This window comes from Saccostrea echinata, unplaced genomic scaffold (assembly GCF_033153115.1).
Source record: "Saccostrea echinata isolate AGI-Se365-2 ecotype Australia unplaced genomic scaffold, CSIRO_AGI_Sech_v1 ptg000017l, whole genome shotgun sequence".
Taxonomy (NCBI): domain Eukaryota; kingdom Metazoa; phylum Mollusca; class Bivalvia; order Ostreida; family Ostreidae; genus Saccostrea; species Saccostrea echinata.
This window is the reverse complement of record NW_026889766.1, coordinates 6,102,932-6,122,364: the sequence shown is the minus strand read 5'-3', so window position 1 is coordinate 6,122,364 and position 19,433 is coordinate 6,102,932. Positions and strand designations below refer to the sequence as shown.

The following is a 19,433-nucleotide window of genomic DNA, read 5'->3' as shown; positions in this document are numbered from 1 at the left end:
GAAAAAAGTATTCTTGTAGTAACCCATAACGCAATTCAAATCATTAGCTGACTGGTTAGTGTAAAGCTACCTTGGTACCTTATTTACAAATTAATTTCGATGTCAGGGTATATAGTTTCCCCGACATGATAAATTCTAAAACGAAATAATATATGCAAATTTACATATTCAAACCAACAGGCATGTGACAATTGTAAGCAGAGTCCGACTTTGAAAAGTCAAAGATTTAGAAAAAAAATGTTTTCAAGTTTGCGAATTTACCATTCTGTTACCTTTATATTTTTAATGAAGATTGTTTTTCTGTTGATCAATTAACATACTTGATTCATTGTGCAACATCTAGAGTATAATTGATTAATGCGATATAACAAATAATGAAACATGAAACAATTCTGTCGAAACAGATTTAACAAAAAAATAAGTTTCTGCAATTCGAGGAGATCGATACTCATGCTTTTTATGTATTGCAAAAAGCTCAAAAGGGTATAATTCTTATAGGGGATAAACTTATAATAAAAAGACGCACAAAAAAATCATTTTCTTTGAAAAAAAAGAACCCCACTAATTTGCATGGTTGCATTCTCCTTATTTGCTTTAAACTGCGTATTATCATACTATTATAAAATCATTGAATGATGAGACTTTTATTTTTTTATTTTTTCAAATTTCGCGCCATGTTTTCCTGTGCGCTGATTAGCCCCTGTTGTTACAGCGGTCTGTGACGTCTTCTCCGTTATATATCCAAACAGACGTGCAGGGACACACAGCTCTGACAAGAAAAAGTATAATGTAAACATATTGCATAAAAATATTGTATACATACAGAACCCAAACAGCAGAGGTTGCCAAAATACGCGTGTTTTGACCATCTGCTTATATTTCATTCTTATCTAAATCTTCAAGTACGAAACTTATCATATTTGAAAAAAAAGTCTACATTGCGAAGAAGAGTGACTTATTCCTTAAATTTTACACAATGATGACTTTAAAATGCTGTTGTTATTATTGTCATTTGAAATCAGTAATGCCTGTGATTCTGAAACTTCTTGATTATCTATTATAATTGCAGGTGTTTTCAAAATACAATTGCAAATAACATTCTCATCAGTATTGGTAAAAGGAGCCCAAATGTAATATAACATGAAATAATATTTTTGTATTTATTTTTTTAATTATTTTTTTTCTGCAAGACTCTCAATACTCCTTGAATACAATAAGATCTACGCAATGTCAAGATGTAAAAAAATCACTATGATGAAGAACGCCAATTGATGAAAATAATAAATTGGTAAATGTAATATCCGTATAAAAAAAACCAAGTTGTCATATTAAGTTATTATTATAATTATTACTACTACTTTGCAATAATCGATTATAATTCCCACTTCAGTCAATTCTGTATATACATGTATTTGTATTTCAAACTTTTAGATCAAAAGCACCAAAAATGTTATTCATCAAAACAAACTATGAACTCAAACTTAAAGATGTTATTTAATATTTAGTAGTGTTGTGACATCTAGAATTTTTAAAATTGGTCTTCATGTAGTAATGTGGAATACGGTTTAGTTTATATATAGTTTTTTTTAAAAAATGAAAGAAAAGTTTCAATATAATTTCATGATCACAATAGTTTAGCGTACGTTATCTTTTGAAACCTTAAGCATTTTTTATTCATTTAAGAAAACAGGAAAACGATTAATATGACTATTCCTTGTGATTACCCAACAAAAATTACTATGATTAACTATAGTTTACTATAGTATCAAAGTTTTTTTTTACTATTTTTTTTTTACTATGGAAAATCAAACTATTTTTACTATGGATTTCAAATTGTTAAATATTTTGTTCTTCAATTCATATATGCACATATTAAATGGAAGTATTATTGGTATATAGACATATTATTTCCACATTTTACATAACTGTTATCGAATTTAAGAGATTTTAAGCTTTGAAATCTCAAAAAAGTTCCAGAGTAAAGTTTCATAGTAAATCAAAGTATCAAAGTGTTCACCATAGTTAACTATAGTAAACTATAGTTAACATTAGTGAATTTTTGTTAGGGATATTCCCCAGCAAAAATAAGACATGTAAGCCTTTCTTTCAAAGAGCACCTCGTATATATTTGCTTATTTTTAGCATGTGGTAGAGATCAATTTTAGGTGAAGTAACCTTTTCTATAGTCTTTATTGTACTCACACGCAGGTGGCCTGAGGATACGCCGGGCACTTTTGAATAGTACATGCTCCAATTAGGCAGGCTATCGCTGGACAGACTGAAAATAAGTGCAATAATATGCAATCTCTTTCAATATTTGATCCTTATTTTCATCCCCACTTTAATTTTCCATGTTTTTTGTGCAAAATCTTGACTCTAAGAGTTTGTGTGTCAGATTTGACAGGATTTTACTGGACTATAAATCTAAGAATATCTTCATTGCGGGAATTTGTGGGAATTTGTTATGTCTATAATACAAATGAGACATCTTTTGATGCAACAGAAAATGAACTAGTACTTCAGACGTTGAGCATGATACATGTGCTATAGGATCTATAATTATTATATATACCTTAAACATGTGCCGCAACTTGTACAGAAAATATATGCTTACTTTTGTATTTGTCACCAAAAAAGTTTGATTCATTTTTTGGACATTATCAACATTCAACTTTTAATATTAAAACGTCATAAAAGATGATAGTGATATCCTTTAACCAATTCAAATGAAATGTGTAACACATATACATTATAAGGAATCAATGCTTACCTCTATTCCTGCAAACCCTATTACAGAGTCCTCTTGATTGAAAATTGTTCGCATTTCCCCCACAGCATCCATAGGTAAACCGCTGGCAAGTTCCTGTTCTTGTGTTGTAGTAATATCTTTGACAGGAGCCTCTGCAGGGACCGGGATCACGAGGTAATGCACATATTGGATTCGCTAAATAGGCAAAAGATTAAATAGACGCTTTTTATAATTTATATTGAATAAGTAAGACACTATTACTAATTGATCAATAATGGGTTTAATAAGATTTTAAAGTGTTGGACCTGTTTCTAGAGATTCAACACAATCGTCATTAGTTATATATTTTTTTTTCTAAATAGCATCATTAAAATTGATTTGTTAAAAACATTAGTATTCATTTATTTTGTTATTACACGCATGCGCACTATTGCTTACCTGGAGGACGAGGACGGTATCCTTGTCCATTGACTACAACCTAAAATGAAGTGTTGATTTAATTTTAATTACATAGGTACTAAGCATAAACTTTTTCACTGATGACCTCTTATCTTTTTAATAGTAATCATATATAATTTTCAAACTGCTATATTTGCTGCAGATCTGCAGCAAGTCTGTTAAGCGTCTGCAGCAAATAAAATTGTGTGCAGAAAGAAATAATATAGTTCGCAGATAATTGATGGTAGCTGCGATCTTGCAGCAAACATGAAGTAAATTCTGCAAGCTTGCAGAGAATTGACAGAAAATCAATATGTTTGAAGGAATTTTCAAAAAAACATACATGCCAATCTCTTGTTCGCCGCAAGTTGCAAGAAAGATGTTACAAATAGAATGTTTACAGAAAGTTCGCAAGAAAAGTAAATTGAATCATCCAAAGAATTCCAGTTTATGCTTAAATCAACACAGAACTTGTCATTTCGTTCAAATGAAGTTAGACTTTATAGTATTATATCAGGAAAATAAACATTTTAAACTTGTAAATAAAAGTCTAGTCCTTCCCAAAAAGTTCAAGTATTTTGTCAGACATTCATTATTGTTTTATTAACTGAGGTAGATCAAGCCCACTGATTTCAATCTTTTTAAACTCACATTTGCATGTTTTTATTGCGTTGTTTTTTATGCAATATAGGTTCCTGAGCAATTAGTATAATGTCTCTATATGTTTTAATAGGTATTCCTAATAAGTACTAGAGTATTTGGAAGTTAGTCTTAAATATAGAAATCTGAGTTGATGTCCTTATCTTTTGTAAATGAATTAAGAAATTCATATAGAATATACATCAGAATAACATTTATCTGTAAAAAATATATATACGAGAAAACCGACTTACAAACTCTCTTACAATTCATGTTAACTTTAACAACCTAGTCTGTTCTAAAATATACATATTTTTCATTCGTTGAGGTGGTCATATTCATCGTTGAAACATTTGTGATACAGAGAGAGTACTTGTTTGCCTAAGGATTTCAACATTACTACCTTATTGTTACAAGTTTCTGGAAAGGGTGTGGATTTTCAATATACATAGGAGTGAATAAACTCATTTCACATAAATGAACATTTACAAATATGCTTTTTTTTAAGCAATCGTTTACAAGGTAAAAGTTGTAAAATTTCTATGAGTTAAATAGAACTGATGTTAACTTGTTTTTTTACGACCAGCAATACTTGGAAGTCTTAATTATTGGGAAAATGCCCTTTCAAAGAGGTGTAACATGATGACATGTTTATGCATTTCATGTTTTATTGATGTTTACGTCTCACTTCATGTATATGGAAAATCAGAACAATAAATCCTAAGGATTTCTTTCTTAAAAAGATAATTATATAATCAATGAATAGTTAACAATAGATTATTATATCAAAGTTTTTACAGTATTAAAACGAAGAATTATAGAGTAAATAAAGAAATTTTACTATGAATTTCATTTTTTATATTCCATTCTCCAAGTCTTACATACAATTTTATGACATTAAAAGGAAATGTTACTGGTATATTCACATATTATTTCTATATTTTACTTCATTGATGTTAAATAACGAAATATCAGGACCTTATGTCTAAAAAATATTAAAATTTAAAGTTTCCAATTATCAAAGCGTATTCTATAGTTCGCTATTATACATTTATTGACTGAATTTGAGGGCAACACGCGTTTTGTCGGACTGAAGAACCAAACAGTTTTGTTCGAGGGGTCGACAAAATGCATTTTGTCCGAAAACACAGTCAATAATTGTTTCGTTATACCTTTTATTACTTTTTTTGACATACATGTATCTTTTGCTGGCTTGCATGAGGTAATTTTTTTTTACTCGCACTGTGGTTAAACTAGGTCAATTCTGTCACTGTCGAACACCAACGAATGGAAATAAGATTTAGCTGATTCACAACCCCTCCCCCCTCCCCACAGTGTGAAATGCTGTCCGATATCTCACTCTGCGGTCAACATTCGATTTATTTTTATGACCTGAAATTCTAGAATTTTTGAAGTATAGATTTATATTTGAATTATATAGGAACCAATTTTCAAAGGTAAAACAAAATATTTTTTGAGAGGGAAACTACACATTTCCAACAGTGGTTACTTGAAGGCATGATCTGATATGTTTTACATGGGCAATGTCCTTAGTTCATTTCCTCATAAATTTTCAAAATTTAAATACTTTACTCAAAAAAAAAATCAATCTATTTCATTCATCTCATTTAAACATGCGTATATTGACAATTCATCGAAGGTTGATTACCTCATCCAGACTTACATTCCTGTCTACATTATTACTCCTCATATATTATGAGGATGGGAATTAATTTTTCTAAACATTAAATCTCATTCAGATCCTACATAGTTAAAAAATATGTTGCTGAGCACCAAAAGATTTTTCACAGCTAAAGGATAATAAGTTCTTGAAATGTAGAGAATTCAAAGAATTTTAAAAAAATCAAAATGTTCAGATGTGAAATGAATGATTTATCGGAAAGTTATAGTGAAACACACTTTATGTCACTTGAAAGAAAACTACACAAAGTGAAAAGGTGTTTGCTGACATATAAAAACATCTCTAATGAATAAACAATGAAGACGGAATAGAATGTAGTGATTTTTTTAAGTGTGGGTATAAGTTTATCAAAGGATAGTAAAAAAAATTGATATTGTTTATTTAAAGCCTAATTTATTCTTCCTTTAAAAATAGAAACCCTGAAGAAATTCTTTTCAAAATGTAGTCCAAAATTTACTTACAATTACAAAGCTCAATAACAATCCAAGTATAAACTTTCGCTCCATAATCTCTTTCGTCAGCTGTTCCAATTTGTATTAATATGCATACTTTATATACTTGTCAGTTAGCTACAATCACATGATTTTCACAGATGACCTACCTCGACAGATTTTCCTGATGATTAATATCAATAGATTATGATTTTATTTCTGTTCCTTTAAGCAAATTATACAAAATTGATTGTATTTTCTAACAGAACTCATATTTTCGTGATATGTAATTTATAATCATTTTCATTTGGATGTAACATTTGAACTTAAATAGATATTAATATACATGATAACCATATCTGTATTTGACTGTAAAAGTTTCAAGATTCTTTTAAAATATAAAGAAAAATAGTTTGATTACATTTGAAAAAGATGAACCCCTTCATGATTAACATAAACAACAAAACTAAATCATTTCTAACTTTATAAAATACTGATATTTTATTTATAGGTATAAAATTTAATCTAACTGGTGTTATATTTGAAGGCTGAAATAAATTTTGACAAATTCCTTTGTAATATAAAACTGAAATATGAACATAATGAACAGTAATCAAAGTCTCAAGGTCCATTCTGGTTTTAGATTTAGATTGATGAAAACAATGAATACTGCTATTTTTTCTCCTTCATGGATCTTCGAAGTTCCTTGAATGCAGATCTCGTCTTTTTTTTCTTTTTTTTCTTTTCTTTTTATCTTTATCAACCACAAAAAAAAAAAAAAAACACGATATATCGATCTTTTTGCACTTATTAGCACGCATCACAGACGTTTAGTGCACAGTTATGACAAAAACTTTCACAATGCTATATCAAGCTAAACTTTATTTATCTCTGAGTCGTGATTTTACTGGAAACAGTAAGGAAAGATGTTGAAATTAATTTTGGGGAATTAATTTCATGGAGTTTCAGACAAAAAAAAAAAAAAAAAAAAAAAAAAAAAAAAAAAAAACCAAGTTGATGAGACTGATCTAGAAAAAATCAAGATGGCGGCGATGTGTACCTTGTGAATTATTTGGTATGGGGTTAAACATTTTTAATAAGAAAAATATGTAAGGTCAAGTGCTTGTGGCTAATACTGGTTCTACAACACTGTGTTTCATTAAGAAAAAAACTGTAGCATTTAAAGTTGGTTTCTGTCATAAGAAATCATTTGAAATTTTGCAATTATTTTAGATTGGGCCTTTTAGATCGTTGGTCGCTGATTTCTTATGGCGAATAAGGATGGGGTTGGTCATCTTATAAATTATACACTTGCATCCACTCAAAAAGATTGATTTTTTTTTTTTTTTTTTTTTTTTTTTTTTTTTTTTTTTTGCTTTTGTTGATAAGCTTCACAATGCGGCATTTAAACTGATAAAGATCTCCATATTTAACAAATCGGTTCTTTTTAAACAGAAGGACCATTTCTTATTTATTTATAAAAAGAATGTGCTTTTTACATTTAACAAGTATTTTATTCAAATAAGACAGTTTTCTCTGTAATTCTGAAACAGTCATTTTAATATATTGTTAATTATTAAATTTTGTTATTTATCAATGCTGGAATTCCATATTTAAAGCCTCAGTTTATACAACTGCAATTAGACAATGTTAACATCACTCTTAAAAGAAAGCAACACCGTTTCATTTCGTTTTACAGGCTTTCCATTGTTAAGAGGATTCTGTAACTTTCTAATAAATAGTGTTTGCATTGAATAAATTCGCGATGTGTATATAAACCACCTGTTGCACGATGAAACGTTATCGTCGATCATACCGTTTTGAATTAATGAGACTCATTTCCCTTGCCTTGCTAGAAGGTTGTTTTAGTCCAATTCGCATAATTTATGGTAATGTAATATGCTGAAAAAAACTGCTGCCTTAGGAAAAAGTACCCCGGTTTATTGCGCTTTATATTGCACAGAATTGTTGTGACCCGAGTTAAATGAAAAAAAGTGAAGAAAACAAACAGTGATTGATCTCAAAAAATCTTCAAGCAATACAAATCTGTGAACAAGGCATAAAACAAGGACCCTCGGAAATTCCAGGGTTGGAATCAGGTGCCTAGGAGGAGTAACCATCCTCTGTCGACATCCTCTCTGAGCCCTATGTATTGATCAGGTAGACGGAATCTTCCGTAGTTAAAATTAGTATAAAAACAAAGGCGTAACAATTGATATGAAGAAAAGTCAGACAGAATACAACACATTGGTATGATATATTGGCTAAGAAGGTCATAACAACATAATAACCATAGCATTAACAAAATGCTGAATTTTAAATGAGGTTGTTGAAATCCCTGGAACATTGACTCATCTGTCAGTAGACTGCCTCGGATTAAAAATGTTTCGTACTCAGAGTATGCTCTTGAGTATCGAAGAAGTTTTGAGACGTAGAATCTATGCATTTAATAGCGGAATATTGCTACATAAATAAGGAAAATGGAAAAGCTGGAGTCATCTCGATTGTCATAAAATTTAGTTGTTAGTTGGCCCTAATCGTATGATAAACAAATTCAAAGGTCAAAACATTCTTGTTCCAAAAGTGGAAGAAAAGATTTGTCCGAGTTCTTTGAATAAAGGCAAGTGTTAGCCACACTTAATGAAGCGACTGGTTTTAAATTCGTTGCATAGGGGAGACCTGTACAAGAATTTCGTAGAACATTCTTTTTTCCCTTTGATGCTGATTGCTTTGCAAATAATCCTACGATTCTGGAAAAATTATGTAAATTTCGATCTTTTTTTTAATTCAGGGCACTGTCAGATATCATTATGTTTCTTCGAGACCCGCTGTTAAAGGAAAACAAATAAATTAATTTTATAGAATATTGAAAAACCTTCCTTCCACTGAGGATCAAATCTTAGCTCATTATTGTTTGCTTGTGTTTACTATTGTGCTACCTTGAGGAAATACTGAGAAAAAACCTTTCCAATCTTAACCAAAACAAAAAATAAACAAAATAAATCGTGAACCTTAAAGATGATTTATTCATGAATGGCTAAATAACGTAAAAGCTAATAAATTAATAATTAGCATTTCGCGACATTTAAATTTCTCTGCCCTTGGGTATTTAGCAAACACAGCAAATGCATGGATATGATGTGCAAGGGTTCTTCTTCCTACATTACATGTATGAGTTTCTCTGCCCCTGGGTCAGGGGCTTTGGTGTTAGGGTGGGACTCTATAAATCATATAGTGAGAATGTACTAATTCGTTGAAAATCTTCTTCTGTGGTCCTAGGTATCTTGCAGATAAACTAAGTATAAAGTATAAATGATGAGCAAGTATGTTTTTCCGAATTTGTGAATTTCATGGCCCACAAGATCAGGGAATTTTGAATTAGGGTGTGCTGTGTTGAATCTAGAGTAAAAAGGATTATTTCTTTGAAAATCTGTTTTTCTGCTCATGGGCAAACAGAGTACAAAAATGTAATAATCAAGGAGTATTTTTACCACATTTGTGAAATTCTAGACCACTTGGTCAAGTGCTCCGGTACATGCTGGGCAGGGCTCTTTTTAATTGTATTCTTCTGACAGAATTTATTCCCATTTGTTATTCACCTGTGATAATAATAATAATCAGTGGTAATAATGTCAATGATTGTCAATTGATTATAAAATTATGCAAGAATTTTTATAATAATACTATATAATACAAATAGTACTTTCAATGTCTTTAGTGGTCAACCATATTTTTAAATTACAGAAGAATAAAAATGAAACAAAAATACCTGTTCTTTATATGTATTAAATATTCTTCAAAGACAAAGAGAAGCCAATTTGAGAGGGAATAAGATTGGCTAAATAATTGTGCTAAAGCACTACTTTTTCTTAGTAACTGAGTACTAGACTAATTATTTTGTTGATCCCTGATCATCCTTTTTCTCTTCCTATAGGGTAACATAGATTCATCTATCAGTTTTATTTAGCTATACTTCTACGGATCCTTTATAGTGTTGTATTATATGCAGGTGACTGTTAAAACCCTTGGTCCTCTTGTTAAAGGATATTTTGGAGAGATTTGACATTGACTTTCTTAGTAGTCGGTACAATTTGAATTTTCAGATAAATTCTCTTATGGATTTAACTATGTTTCAAATAAAATTTTGGAAAATGACACTGATATATTATCTTCTATTAACAACAAAGGTCAAGGTATGGTAACGGCCGAATCTGGTCCTTTATTTGATGTAAAAATCAGAACACAGTTAAAATTGTGATAGTTTATAGTAAAGAACTTAAAAGGATGCTTGTTTTAAAGCTAGCACTAATTTTGATTCAAAGCTTACACGGAGACCACAAGATGGTGCAGAAGCAGGACATTTTCCCGAATTTTCTCAACTCTGGTGGAAGTTCGTCAAATTTGAGATACTTTTCACTTCAGGAAACATATAGCACAAGCTTGCCTATCGGAGATTTTTATACATAAGATGTATCTGATACTAATGTATGAAATATATAAATTTGGTAGATGTGCTGTATGTTTTCTGAAACAAAATGTGCTGTAAAATTTGCATAAAAATGAAGAAGTTCGGAAATTGACATATTTTCTGACCTTCCTGTGACCTCAGTGTATCCCATAACTTAGAACCAATACTCATTTTGTGGCAGGGGTGACAACAGGTTTCTATTGATAAACTGTTGCATCATTCTAAAAGACACCCCAAACCAGGGACCAAAAAGGGGTCTAAGCCTATCTTGTCCTTTGTTGCTACTGCTAAAAATGTCAATTTAGATCAACGCTACACATTCTTATGCAATTATAGACAACGGTATGGCTTTATACAAAAAAGGCTACGAAAATCAATTAAACCATTTCTTTAGAAAATCTCTTCGAAATAATAGCTTAACATAGGAAAATTATTTATTCGTTTAATTTTAATTAACGGGCATACTACTCTCAGTTGGGCAAATTTAAAACAGGGCGAAATCAAAGACTACATAATACTTTCCTAAATAGAACTGTGACTGGGCGAATTTAAAACGGGGCAAAATTGGTTGCAAATGCGAAAGGGTGAAAATAATGGGGGGGGGGGGGTTAACCCCGTATACAGTAAATATATATTTTAAATTCAAAGCTGCAATTCTGTTGAAAATTCAGAAAAAGTATTTTCTTTCCCTTTTTTAACTTACATGTAGGTCTCACTTGGAAAACGTGGACATCCGTGAACTGGTTAAGCTCCAACAACGCAAAAGATGTTTGGACTTTCTACAAAAAATGTTACATGAACATCAATTATCGAGTGAATTCAATAAAAATATTGTTTTTATTGATTTCAACATATCAACGTAAACCTTGATGGATTCACAAAAATATGAACATTTTTTTTTTCAATAGAGATGAAGTTTTGACAATTGAAGAGGGAATGAAAGTTAAAGAACAGATTAAAATTTGAATGATTTCCTTTTTTCAGAAAGTGGTCCCGACGTTTGCAGAGAACACTTTTTAATCAATTCTACAGGATTCCCCCACTAACTTGAATTTGCTATTATCTATTCAGCATTAAATTTCTTTTTTACCATTTCTAGACCTTGGTTAATTACCATAGCTCCTCCCCGTCGCCAATACCTGAAATTGGACAAAGAATTGCACTCAACGTTTTGGGTAATAAACATGTTTTGAAATGGACCAAAATAGTCATCGCCTACAAGAATTAGGTTTTATTTTCTGTGTTATATTTTTGTGAAACATATAGAAAGATTCTTTTAAACATTTTTTTTTTTCTTTGACGGAGAATTATTGCACTAGCATTATTTCAAACATCTTTATTGTAAACGTCTTGTATTGTAGGTATTTTGTTTTGAAACCAAGCTTGTTTATTTTAAAATTATAGCATTACAATGATCCGATATATGATCTTATATGATATAAATGATTTACATATCTGCATTGTCAACATACTAAACTCGAAGGCCTTTCAAAAATCACGCATAATTTGCTATTACTTGCTTTTACAGATAGTAATGCAATTTCACAAAAAATATATAGGATTTTTGCGATGCGATCCCTATGACAATAACTGCAGAAATGACGCCTATTGATTTGTCGAAGCAACACACTATTATCAAATTATTTGTAATGCTCGAGAAATACGCAAGCATAGACCCAAATATGCTTGATAAAACAAGTAGTAAACCAGCGGGATTCCCGACATATGTCTACATATAGGAAAAGAGAATTTTAGACGGATAGACATAAAAAAAAAAAGGGAATGCAGGAGGGGACGAAAAAGATCATCGAGGAAATTAATTGAGAGTAATCACATGCTCAATATTTTTTTTTCAGAAATTTCAGCAGTTTTGTGGTTTAAAATAAACTAAAACACACTATACGAGTTTTATAGTTTTAAGCTGGACAAGAAATGATATATATGGAAGTTTATTCTGATTGGATACGGTAACCCAAACTGTACAGCATCAAACACTAAGGGAAATGTTGAAAAAAATTAAAGTCCCATTTTCTATAATACCTGTGACGTTGAAGATTTTACTACACCGTGACGTCATAATGTTCTTTTTGGAATTCTTTGACTTTGATACGTATAGCATTAATTAGAGTAATTTAATTAGAATAAAGTACAGGTAATTAACACCTGAAGAAAATTTCTTTCTAATTTGCACATTACATTCCTCTGGAATACGTATTTTTTTTCTTTTCCTTTTTTGAAAACATACATGTTTTGAATACATTTATTGCACCATTCCCATACATACTATTCGTTATTAAGGTGAAATAATCATCGTTTTGTCGTTGTTCTTCTAATATCAAAAAAGTAATTGTAGATCATTATTTCTGCTATAAGAACTACATATGATTTAAAAGGGGGATTGGATATTCGATATATATGCTTAAGCTTAAAAGTTTTACGTCACTTATTTAAGATAGATTAAAAGTATTACGTCAGTTATAAAGCTTTAGATGAAATACATGTATGAATTAACTGATACTTAAATATTTGAATTATAAAAGAGTGAGAGAGTTTTTTCAAGCATACAAATCAAATCCTATCTGTATTACAAAATACGATACAAATACAATACAATAGATGTTGGATGAAATGAATGCTCTTAACATTGTATTCAGTGAGCATTTCTTTCAAACATCACATTTTAAAAACAAAATAAATGAAGTGTCTTTCTCAATCTAACGCTGGCGAGTAAGGCCTTGTCATAACTAGCTGACTATCACAATACATGATTAAGAATAATAAATTTCTCTCTGTCGTAAATATACTTTAACCTTCCAAGTGCGTAAATTCATATCTTGATCAAAAGGTGTTATTTGTCCTTCCATTTGTCAAGCTGCCAAATTTCAAAATTTCCTGTTTTTGTATTTTTTAAATGTTTATTTTTTGATAATTTATTTATTATTTATTTATTTTGCTCTAAAAAATCATATTTTTTGTTACTTATGATTTAGCCTTTTTTAATGTTAATAAAAAATAATAAATAGATAAATAAATAAGTAAATAAACAGAATAAATAAATAAATAAATAAATAAATAAGTAAATTAATTATTAAGTTAATTAATAAATAAAGACAATTTTATGTGGTATCTGTCAAGCGTGCAGGAATGTCGTCATCTTGTTATATTTGTAAAAGGAATATTTTATTTAATAAACAAATCGCAAATTAGAAATATGTGTCCACATACTCAGTTGATTGATAGGAAATTTTATCAAATATGACGTCAGAGTAATTATTTTGGTTTTTATAATGCATTCTCATTTCCCGGCCACCTCAGCTGTCAACAATGTCATGCAAGTGAAGTTCGAAAAAAAAGAGAGGAAAATATCCTTTTAAATCCTGAACAGGTTAATACGTAAAGAAAACAGGATTGAAATGTTATACATTGATTACATGTCTGGAAAGTCGGTGTTTCATGGGGAATATATTGGGACTTCTTGTTTAAATTCTTGATATTCTGACATTCTACATATCAAAAAAATGGTAAAATCATTTTGGAAGGGAATGAGCTTGTACACTTGCATCAAAAATTCTTACAAAAAGCAATTTTTTGTGTTCTAGAACTATTTTTATTATTTTTATATTGATTATTTATTTATCTATTTATAAATTTTTTAATTTTTTTTTTTTTTTTTGAGGATTAGTAAAAAAAAAAAAAAAACCACAAGATACAAATTCAAGACTGTATTTTTTACTTATTTATTGCAAGTGATAAAAATAGAGGAATTGCTTTTTTCTGAAAGAAATAATCAGATCTATGACAATCGTAAGTTGTATCAAAAATTAATTAATGAAATAAATTAACTAATTAAATAAATAAATAGAGAAATAAAAAATAAATAAATAATTTAATTAATTAATCAAAGGAAAACGTAATCAAACAAATGAGTATTCACTTTATGTATTATTCATGAAATGAGAAATTAAATGCGCCGTAAATATTGACGGTACTTTATCTTCAATCATAATGAGTCGTATCATTCAGTTAGGACAGTGCATATATCACACATTTATAAATTAAAAAATAGAAACGTACAAACATTAAAGCCAATGTCAATCCAAATAATTTTTTTTTCCATTTTTCCAAAAAAAAAAAAAAAAAAAAAAAAAAAAAAAAAATCACGTGGTTGTGTCAGGCCACTGTGTCAAGGAGTGCTTGATCAACATTTTGTATTTTCTAAAAATCCTGTTTTTTTTCTGTAGTGATACAAATAAAAATTGACAAGCTTACAAAATAGCTAGGAGAAAAAAATACAACAAAAATTAATTAATCATAATTCATTGGAAAATTGTGAGCATTGTTTTTAAAAGAAATCAGTTTTTGAATACAAATCACAATTGTATAAACATATGTATTATAATCTGTCTGGTAAATTTCAAGCAACAATGTAAAGGAATACTTATAAAAGCAAAAGACTTTCTCTACACATTTTAGTTTTTTGAAGAAGAATAATAGGTGCCATCTAGTCATTTTTTGGGATTGATTCAATTCAATTCAAAAAAAAAAAAAAAAAAACAAAACAAAAAAAAAAAAAAAAAAAAAAAAACAAGAGGCCCATGACCCTCAACACTCAGAAAAAGCCATGGGCCACAACCCTCACAAGAGTCATTTTGGTCCTACTGTTCTTCATCAGTAGATTTTTTTTTTTTTTTTTTGAAATTCTCTTTTAATTCAAAATGAATGATTCCATATTGTGGGCTGAAATTTAGCTATAAGGGAGAAATGATTTAATCAAATTGAAATCCACAAAAGATCTAGATGCTTGAAAATGAAAATGAACATGGCCCAGCTGACCTTGAGAAGAATGTGGATATCCATTTCTTAAAATTTGGAAATCTATTTTCACCCAAAACTAACTCATTTACAAATTTACAAAAAAAAGAAAAAAAAAAAATAACAATACTTTTATTCGTTGAAAGTTTTAAATTCAGATATCAAAATTTAACTATAAAGGGGCTCTTAAATTAAAAATTATTGGTCTTCTTCTACTTTGGTTCTACCGTTCACGATAGCTCAGTCGGTAGAGTGCTCGCTCCGTGATCGGGAGGTTGTGAGTTCGAATCTCGGCCGCGATTGACAAAAGTTTGAATTTTCACTCGTATAGAGACGTCACCATATACCGGTGAAAGGCTTCAAATGTTGACCTTTACTCGGCACTCAGGGCCATTGAGCATTGAGGGATCTTTATCGTGCCAACGCCTGCCGTGACAAGGGGCCTCGGTTTTTAAGGTCTCACTCGAAGGACCCACAACTTTCACTTCAAAGTGCCTAGCGCATGGCGAAGGAACAGTTGCTACCCATTTTTTATCGACTTAGGTCAGTCGCGGCCGAGATTCGAAGTCACGACCTCCCGATCACGAAGCTAGCGCTCTACCGACTGAGCTACCGTGAACGATCACATTCCTTTGAGAAAAAGAAATCCTTTGAGAATTTTTATAAGCAAAAACACTGTTTTGATTTTTTTTTTTTTTAATTTTTTTATTATTATTTTTTTTTTGCCACTCTTATACATCAATGTATCCAATAGTGTTGTAGTTTTTCCTTTACTTATTACTAAAACAGTTTGAAAGAAAAAAAAGCATTTTTTCTTCTCAAGACGGAAACAATCACTTTTCTGAGTAGAAAATTTTCCTCTACAAATTCCATTCTTTACAAGTCTTTTCATCCTTTGCCCATATCTTTTTTCTATGTAAAGCAGGGACCTTTGGAATTTCTGAAATTTCATTATCAAGTCTTACTATTTTATTATTAATTAAATTTTGACGAATAATTCCAAAAGCTTTAAATTGATTGATGTACATTTGACTAAACTTTTACACTTCTGATGATAACGTATTGGAGATCATTCAGAAGTCTATATGAAATATATGGTGCTGCATTTGATTTAAATTATCTCATGCCAAGAGCCTTATTTCTTTTATATTCATATACGTTTGGTAATATGTAATAGTTTACATGGATCAAAAAGATAAAATTATACATCATAATAACCCAGATTTATGTGATGATACTACAATTTTCAAAATTAAACGAAGATAGAATTTTCTTATCCTTTTACAAATATAAAATCAACCAAATAATTCATTGTTCAATGAAGGAAGATAGAATTTGAAATGAAGTCCCAAGTCTAAAAGACTCACTTTTGTTATTTTACAAAGTATAAAAGTACTGAATGAAGAAGGCCTATCCTACATTCATCTACACATGTCTTTAATTTCAGTATTGGGAGCATTTGTACAGGGCTAGTTATATTGTAAAAGACTCAGGGACTATGAAACCATGCAAAGAAAACTCCTTGTTTGCCATTCCATAATTTAATTTCTAATTTTTTATCACCTCCGAATTAGTGAATACGGAAGAATATATTGTTCGCACACTGCCTTATAACATCCAAATATGATTTTTCAATTTATTTTCGAAACACTTAATCCTTTCTGACAAAGAATTCAGTTGCTTTTTTGCATGCATATCCCAGCAAATGGCACAGTCTTCGACAGAATTCATAAAAAAAATGTAGTCCAAAATTCATTATAGGAATATAGTCCACAAGACAATCTTAAGGCTTCCCGGAGGTTTAAATGCGTACAAAACATAACACTGCATTACAAGGCCGATTTGTATTTTTATTTGTAAGTTATGTACTAAGTACGGCCAATTTATATAGAGAGTTCTCTAAGCTGTATATAAACGTATTTGTTACGATATCACATGACCCCGTTGATCACGTGACAGGTTTTTTTTTTTTTTTTTTTTTTTTTTTTTTGAAGTGTTTCACATGAATCGCTTCGGCGCAGCTGATTAACACAATTATTATTAACTTTTGTCAAATAAATAAACTCGTTGCATCCTTGTAAATCCGAAATGTGCTTGGGAAAAGTTATACCATTACTCTGGTACAAAATATTTCACAATAAATTCAATTTACCGAAAAATTTGAGAGTATTTTCCACTCAATATCGTCATCTGTATTAAAACAAAGCCATCAGACATTTTCCCAAGCAAGATTCAGTTAAAGGGGAAACTCTTCTTACAAATTTCCACAGAAGATCTCAAATAATTCTTCATCAATCACCTGCGCCAGGCTCTTTTATACACATATTATAAATTCTACTTCTATTTCAAGGGTATAAAAAAGGGTAAATGTCAAACGTATATTTTCATATATATTTTGAACACGCTGACTTTTAAACAAGAGTAATAAAGCAAAGTTATCTAAAATATTCGGATATATAATATTTTTAAAAAAGATTAAATCATGTTTATTTTACACTACCTTTCTGACACTTTATATGCAAGTTGAAATAAGGTGTAAAGTAATTACACTCTCTCCATCATTACAGCTCAGGTTTGCAGTGACTTGACGTCATTTTTAATTATGACGTCATACATTTGTAGTTCAGAGAAGGCACAGAGTACACTGCGATATTCTCTGGGAAGCCTTAACGTACCTGCGCATTGAAAAATTTCAAAGGAACCGAGTAGTTTAATGTAAATGTGATGAAGACCTAATTGTTAAAAAACGTAAGACAAGAGTGAATCAAAAGAGACATCATGTATATTTGGTCTGCTGTATGATCGATGTCCATGACTACACGTCTAGGTGTATTGTTAAAAAAGACATCACATTCAAATTGGCACATTGTGCATTTGAAATATTCCGTACCTTATTTATGGACCATACGGAAAGCCTTGCCTAATTTCCTGATCTAGTATTCTTCTTGTTATCTACGGAATTGAGTGCTCAAGGCGGAACTGTTCGTTGGATGATATGTTTTTCGATTATCTTCTAACCTTCATTGAAAAAATGAGTTGTCAGGCGAATTAATATCTTAACAAAGATGTTGATAGTCCCCATTATTTATTTCAAACCTGTGCCCCAACATTCTCTTATTGAGTAAACATTCTGTTTACCAACGATAAACCAGTCCGCATGGAGTACATTCAATTCCATAAACAACGTTTCAAGGTTTACAAGTCAATTTTCACCAGTTTTAGTATAAAACCTTTGCCCAGTAAGGCTGCTACAGATCTTTGTTATGAAAATTTGTTATGAAAATATCACAGGTTTTGCAATTTTAAGTAGAACATTTGGAAATGGAGCACACAGGGTCCGAAAAAGATTTATCAGAAATAACTCTGATTGAAATCTTACAATATTTAATTTTAGTAAAGTTTTTTTTTTTTTTTTTTTTTTTTTTTTTTTTTTTTTTTTTTACCAAAAATGGTATTTTCTGAGTGTATGTATGACAAGTTGTTAAAGTCCAGAAAGAGAATCTGTGCCACTTATAGGCTCTACAGATTGACACCTTTTTATACTTGGCGCCGTGTCAGCCAGTATGGAATCGTTTATCTTTTCAATATCCATAGTTGAATATATAAGTATCCTCGGGGACGGCCTGTCCACTGTCCACTGGCAGAGATACATTCTATGTGGTTAAAATGACAAGGTGAAGACATAAAAAAAAGATCGATAAAAATCTACAAACAATACAAATTTGTGAACAGATACATGTAAAACACGGACATCTGGAAAATCCAAAGGTGGGAGTTTTGTAATGAAATACTAGGGATTTGTCAGAAAGTTGCGAAAACAAAACAATATGAAGATTTTCTTTTTAAATTTCACGAGGCATCTACATGATACACACACAAAATTTGAAAACATTTCAAAATAGATCAGTTAAAATAGCAATGAACAATTTACATTCAATGCTTTAGATGACATTTTCATTTGATATATTGTTCGTTGCTCAGGTCTCAGATATCATTCGTTGCTTACTTTCCAACCCTTATTTTTTCATACTATGTCTTTGCGCTGTAGTTTCGCTTTTCTCTCCTTGTTTTGATCGTTCTCTTTTGTGCATGAAACATCTTTTTGTGTATGTTTAAAAGTATGCTTAAATACGTGTTTATTGATGCATTGTGTCAAACAAACATATACATAACATTATTTCAATGGTTTAGAGA

The 19,433-nt window shown here is 30.3% G+C and overlaps 1 protein-coding gene across 1 annotated transcript in view; it reads right to left on the bottom strand.

The window, feature by feature from the left end:
* Positions 1 to 628: 628 nt before the first annotated feature.
* The window catches only part of LOC133189289 (uncharacterized), a 36,956-nt gene continuing 18,151 nt past the window's right edge, over positions 629 to 19,433 (bottom strand). The window contains exons 5-10 of the mRNA XM_061324688.1: positions 11,542 to 11,566; positions 11,144 to 11,206; positions 3,188 to 3,227; positions 2,771 to 2,944; positions 2,203 to 2,278; positions 629 to 769 (exon numbers count right to left, since the gene is read on the bottom strand). Of these exons, the coding sequence (XP_061180672.1) occupies positions 694 to 769; positions 2,203 to 2,278; positions 2,771 to 2,944; positions 3,188 to 3,227; positions 11,144 to 11,206; positions 11,542 to 11,566 (454 nt within the window). The 3' untranslated portion in view covers positions 629 to 693. The remainder of the gene's footprint in view (positions 770 to 2,202; positions 2,279 to 2,770; positions 2,945 to 3,187; positions 3,228 to 11,143; positions 11,207 to 11,541; positions 11,567 to 19,433) is intronic.